The sequence below is a fragment of the Myodes glareolus genome, chromosome X (assembly GCF_982192425.1).
Source record: "Myodes glareolus chromosome X, mMyoGla1.1, whole genome shotgun sequence".
NCBI lineage: Eukaryota > Metazoa > Chordata > Mammalia > Rodentia > Cricetidae > Myodes > Myodes glareolus.
In genome coordinates, this window is record NC_142053.1 from 105673927 (window position 1) to 105680468 (window position 6542).

The 6542-nt window shown below is 33.6% G+C and overlaps 1 protein-coding gene across 1 annotated transcript; it reads right to left on the reverse strand.

The window, feature by feature from the left end:
• Positions 1-404: 404 nt before the first annotated feature.
• LOC125401915 (odorant-binding protein) lies at positions 405-6542 on the reverse strand. Its single transcript, XM_085684564.2, has 6 exons — positions 6448-6542; positions 5875-6014; positions 4900-4970; positions 2397-2507; positions 1607-1708; positions 405-569 (listed from the first exon to the last, which is right to left on the reverse strand). The coding sequence occupies exons 1-6, from the start codon at positions 6502-6504 to the stop codon at positions 466-468; spliced, it is 585 nt and encodes a 194-aa protein (XP_085540690.2). The 5' UTR covers positions 6505-6542; the 3' UTR covers positions 405-465.

Below are 6542 nucleotides of genomic sequence, written 5' to 3' on the forward strand. Positions count from 1 at the left end.
CATTTAACAAAAGATAATCTCCTCAGATAGACTTTCAAAAACATATTTCATCCTCTCTATTAAATAATGTGTAACATGGAGGCAGACCCAAAGAGTTTGTTTTGTGAAATATTTTAGAGTATTAGGATTGGTCAATGGAAAATCACAATTTTAGCTAAAAGTAAATATGAAGCACAACATAAAATTTACTTATTCCCTGTTCTTACTCATGGGTCTCCAGTAATTGTCACATTTCTAATTATTTTGATAGGTTTTAGTAATACAGATATCATTTACTACACCACACTGGTTATTTTATTAGTTTAATGAGTATTTATATGCTTTTTGAATGAGATGCTTTCCACAAGGTCTTTCTTGCTTCTTGAAACACTTTATTTAATCATTCACAAAGAAGAGATCATACATCATAAGAAGGGAAAGGCAAAGGAAAGGAAAGTCAGGAATTTGGTATATGGTGTTCTGACTTCACAGGAGAGAAGACAATTCATTTAAAAAGAAATGGTGATCTATATATGATACTGATTCCATGGTCAAGATGATACGATGCATAATTCTATTCCTTCTGTCATCTGTGCAGACACGAAAGCAAAAATTAAAATATGGTTGAATAAACAGAACAATTTTGTCATTGAGAGTTCATGGATGCAAAATTAAATATAACAATATAATGAGTATAGAGAAAGGATGGTACACAAGTACTTCCTTTCCTGGATATCATCAATACCTTGTACTTTCAATTTTATAGAAGCATTGTTGACTGAAAATGATGACATTCAGTGACCTTACATAAAAATTTATTTTGAAAGGTTTCAAGGAAGATACTGAAAATATTAACAGGCTTGCAGCATATCTGTGACAAATAATACCCCACAATCATAAGTAAAGTAAGATTTTTCAAATAAGAAGGCACATTATCTTGATTAAATATTCCTCAATATAAACAAATTAGCAATTCTGAATTAGATAAAATTCTTCATAATTTTTATGAAATAAAATATCCTCTCCTTCATTTCTATCTCTGTAAGATTTTTTGTATTTAAAGACACATAGTATCCTATCAACATTTTGCTAATTTTCAGCTTACTGTTTTCTTGGTGATATTCTTATCGCTAATTTTTTATGTAATAAGCATGAATTTATTCAAATATCAAGATGATTAGGAATGGATTCTGTTTCTACTCACCTACAGAAGGTCATTATTTAGGACAAGTATCTGTAAAAGAACATGAATGTGGTAAAAATTGACAGAAATGTTTTCATAGGAATATAATAACAGACCCCAAGTATTATTCCTGGAAATAGCAACTGAAAGATTGTATATGACTACGTATAATCTAAATCAGGAATCTTACTGAGTAGATAGTTAGATAGGTAGATAGGTAGATAGGTAGATAGATAGATAGATAGATAGATAGATAGATAGATAGATAGATAGATAGATAGATAGAGTATGTATATATACATACATGAATTTATGAATATACATAAACATGCAGAGAGAGAAGGAGAGACAGAGAGAGAGAGAGAGAGAGAGAGAGAGAGAGAGAGAGAGAGAGAGAGAGAGAGAAATACTTTTTTTGGCCAAAATATCATTCACTCTGTTTACCTGTAGGCAGAACTTCTCGAATGTTTTCTGTTGGAATGCCCTGTTCCTTGGCAAATTCCTCAAGTTTTTCATATTGTTCAGGAGTCAAAGGTTGACCTTTTCCTACATTGCATGAAAGACACTATCAGAGACATGTTCAAGAATTCTGGATAAATTACATTGCTTCCTTAGTGACCACACATAATATGCAATAGAAAATCTCAGCTGCCCAAATTCATCTATACTGGGTTGGTCAATACAGACAATAGTAATTTCCCCAAAGTTCCATGGACACATTTAATTTTGTCTCACTGGTGGTACGACATCAATTTTCAATATTTCATGACGTATGAAAAAATAAGGCAACTTCTCTAGAGAATTCTCTCATCTTAATCTTATGCACTTTCAAAAACATTACACTAAAAAGTCATGGATGCCTATCAATGGAACCTTTACATTTCTTCTGAGTTTATACTCTAGAATTCATGATTTAATATACTACACACTTACCAAATCACATGCAAAATTGTTTAAACTTTAGACAAATAATATTTGCTCCCTTTTTTTTCAGTAAGCAAACATGGATATAAACTCTTCTGATAGCATTCCCCATCACCCCAAGTCTTCAATGACCATGTTACTCAAATTACAATATAATGTAAAAGTTGGTTCACACAAGAAACATTTTGTCATTTAGTGGAGAGGAGTTTGGAAATATCATTATACTATACTTGGAGTGTGAATCTGACTTAATCTCCATTTGCAGGGTGATACTTCTTTACTACATCAGAAAACCCACTACCATTCTTACCAACAACAAAAATCAGCTTTGTTGTCCGGCCAGTTCTATCCACATTCTTGTTGGTAAAGACTATGTTCTCTGGTGTTGCATGTACAGGTTCAAATCTGTTGTCACCTTCAACTGAAGTAACAGAAACATTTCAAGCTCAGTGTCACTCACTTTTCTACTTTGCTTGACATGCCATGTTGACTAAACATTAATAATGACCCTGACTCTAGCAATCATCTCTGATTCACTATCATACAACACATGTGGGTCAAGGTATTCTTGTAGTCATTTATTTTGCATAGCCTATCATAATACAGTGACCAATTATTTTCACTCTTCAAACCTGATAATGAATCCAAGGTACAGACACTTTTTCTTTTCCTCAATTCCTTCTATCAAGACCTGTAGGATCACTCTATTGGGTATTCCTTTCCCTTTCCACCAGATCCAAAAGGCCACTTGTCAATTTTCTGAAAGTGTAAAACCTGGGTGTCATACCATAGTAATACTTTGTGGGAAATTGATACATATGCAAAAAGGCCATACAATTGGAAATATGCACAAAAGTTTTCATCTTGTAAGACTGTGGATGGAAAAGATATAATAATGAACATTTTAAGTTTTCCAGACATTCATTTTATGTTTGTATCTGTTTTTCTGTGTGTGAGTTTTTCTGTCTTCATTTGCTTCTCTCTCACTCTCTGTCTGTCTGTCTGTCTGTCTGTCTCTCTCTGTTACTCTGTGTGTGTGTATGTGTGTGTGTTATTTCCTCTTATAGACACAGATTAAATGATAAAAGCAGTTCACTCAGGAGATCTTTTTTTTTCTACTTCCCATGTAGATTATATCTATGTATGTCTCTCTTAGGGTCCTCATTTTTGTCTAGGTTCTCTGGCATTGTGATTTGTGGGCTGGTTTCTTTGTTATATGTTTAAAAACCAATTATGAGTCAGGACTTGTGATAATTGTCTTTCTGGGTCTGGGTTACCTCACTCAAAATGATGTTTTCTAGCTCCATCCATTAGCCTCCAAAATTCAAGATACCATTATTTTTTTCTGCTGTGTAGTACTCCATTGTGTAAATATAGCACATTTTCCTTCTTCATTCTTCAGTCAAGGGGCATTTAGGCTGTTTCCAGCTTTGGGATGTTACAAATTTGGAGCATGGGGACCTTGGGAGAAGGTTGAAGGGAAGGGGAGAGGCAGAGAGGGGAGTAGAGAAAAATGTAGAGCTCAATGAAAACCAATAAAAAAATTCTCGGGAAATAAAATGATTTTAGGATCTAGTAATTGTATATTACTGGAATACTTTATAATGCTCTTTTAAACTTAGGAAAGCAATAAGCTTGCCAGAAGATTGTTCCCTCCCTTCATTTAAGATCAAAACAAAGGTCAACCTATGCATAATTCAGTTGCATAGTGTTGCTATTATTTTAGCAAATTTTGCAAAATTGAAGGAGTCTGTCTGAAATTTTTGAACATTTTTTCCATAACAGCTTTTCAAAATTGAAGTTTATCATCAAATGATCTAAATGTTATGATCTCTACAAAATAATAGAATAGGAAGCTTTAAACTAGAAGCATTAATTAAAATTTTACAAAAATCCAGTGTGACAGTTCATGCCTATAATGTAAGTGCTTGACAGCCTGAGGCAAGAAGTTTGAAGAAGCTGTTTGAGGCCACTGAGACCTATCATTGAGTGTCAGGCCTGTACAATAACAGAGAACATTATAATAATTCATTTTGATGAATACAAAATGCATCAATATTTGTCATAGTCAGAACCAGGAAACAACCTAAATGTCCCTTGTCAGAAGAACAGATAAGAAAAATATAGTACATTTACACAATGAAGTACTACATAGTGGGGAAAAAACAACATCTTATAATTTGGAGGCAAATGAATGGATCTTGAAAACATCATATTGAGTGAGGTAATCCTGACCCAGAAAAACAACTTTCATATATACTCATCCATAAGTGGTTTTCAGATATAAAGCAAAGAAAAACTGGCCTACAGTTTACTATCCAAGAGAACCTAGATAACAAAGAGGGCCCTAAGAGAGACATACATGGATACAAATCTAAATGTGAAGTAAAAAAAAAGACAAGATCTCCTGAGTAAATCAGGAGCATGGACTTCATGGGAGAGGGTAAAAGGGGATGGGAGAGGAAGGGAGGGGAGCAGAGAAAATATATATCTCAATAACAAGAAATTTAATAAAAGAAAAGACACTGAATATTATACAGAAATAAATTTTCATTCAAGAAACTATTTGGAGATATTGTGTTAGCATTACTCACATCTTCAGGTAATAGTGTTCTTCTCTATGAAAATTTCAGGTGACCTGCAATGTACTCTGACTTGGTAGCATATGTCAGTTGGTTGGAAGGATTGATGAATTTCCAAGTAACTGACATAGCTCTAGGTTCATGTACCTATAAGTGGCTGAAGTGTCAGCATGAATGTGCTCACTCAAAATGATTCTGTTCACAGAGGAATCTCCCAGATCCCATACTTACACTGTGTTCTGTACTTGCCATCTTCTTGCCTATACCCAATGACTTTGGTTTCTGAACACTGGCCATTTGCACTAAAAATCAAACAGAGAATCCCTGGTTTATTCCTTATTACCTTTAATTCATATTAGAGATCTTCAAATATTACAATAAACTTCATGAGGTAATAGAATCTACCAGCAGTGTGCAGAGCTGGAAAAGAAATACCACTTACTTCTCTTAATTATTTTTTTTAGAAAATATCATTCTGTTTGTAATCATACATATGACATCCTTAATTTGTGGCAATTTTCCAAGTGCTATGAAGGCTCTGATGACTTCCTTATCCAAATCTCACTATTCACTGCGTATGATTTTCAGTATCTTAATTCTCATAATCTCGTCTAATGATAACATGTACATAGGTTTATATGCATGTGTTTTAAGTGATTTAATTCATAACTTAAAACTTACATTCATAGCTAAAAGAAAGAAATGGTTCTAAGCTTTTTAAGTTATTATGGTGTTATGTACCCTTTCAATGACCACAGTCATCTAAATGTTAAGGAGTGTCATTGAAACTAGAGAATCAAAGAAAGGGATTTGAAAATTAGATTTGTCTAACCTGTTTGTGCAAAACTTTTTATGATGTCATTGACTGAGTAATATAACACATATGATTATGAACCAAATACTCACACCCTTCAGCTTACTATAAATGAGGTTCTTACAGTCACTTGTATCTAATATTAGAGCACAAAATTTAACCACAGGCCTCCAACCAAAGGATTTCTAAGGAAATATTCAGAGAATTGGAGACAGTATCTAATATCCTTGTGGTGTCCAGAGCTAACCCATCTTGTAATAAAATAATCACATTTCTGAAGATGAGCCCTTCAATTTTATTACCAGAAAAGTAACATTTTTCTGTAAGTTTGACAAGATAAAGGCTGAGAAATGTAAAGTGTGCTCAGTATACATAGTGGACAATTTGCTTACTTGACATAAAATGTGACTCCCATTTTACTACATGCCTCACTACAAGTAAGTTCACGAACATAGATTCTCATAGGTCCTTCTTCCTCTATCGTGTCTATATTGTCAGCAGCAATGGCAGTGGTAACCCACTTTCCTTCAAGCTGAAAAAACAACAAAGGTCATTAGAATATGAGTTGGTACTCACATCTCTGATCCCAATCTTTGGAAATACATAAACTAACTAGAAATATAAAATGAAAAATATTGTGTTCATTAGTTAAAAATTATACTTCTAGGGATGTAGAATAACACAGGACAATATGATGACTCAATTTACATAGCGCTTGGTACCTGAGACCTTTTAGAACTACCTAGGTGCTGGCCTCTTAAGTTCTGAAATTAAAACTATTCTTTCCTTATTTCCTTTATACAATAACATCTTAGAAAAATTTTCTTGAAAAAGTACACATGAATGAAAGTCAGAAAGGTTATTTCATGAATATGGACTTCAATGGACAAACTGAATGACACGACATACCCACAGAAATATGCTGTTGAAAAACATCAATCCAATGCACAGACCAAATAATTTACCTCTGCTTGAGCATGAGCCAGACCAAATGACAAAGCCAGCAGCAGAAACTTTACCATGGTGGTGTCTGCCTTTGCTCTTTTGCAAATGCTCAAAG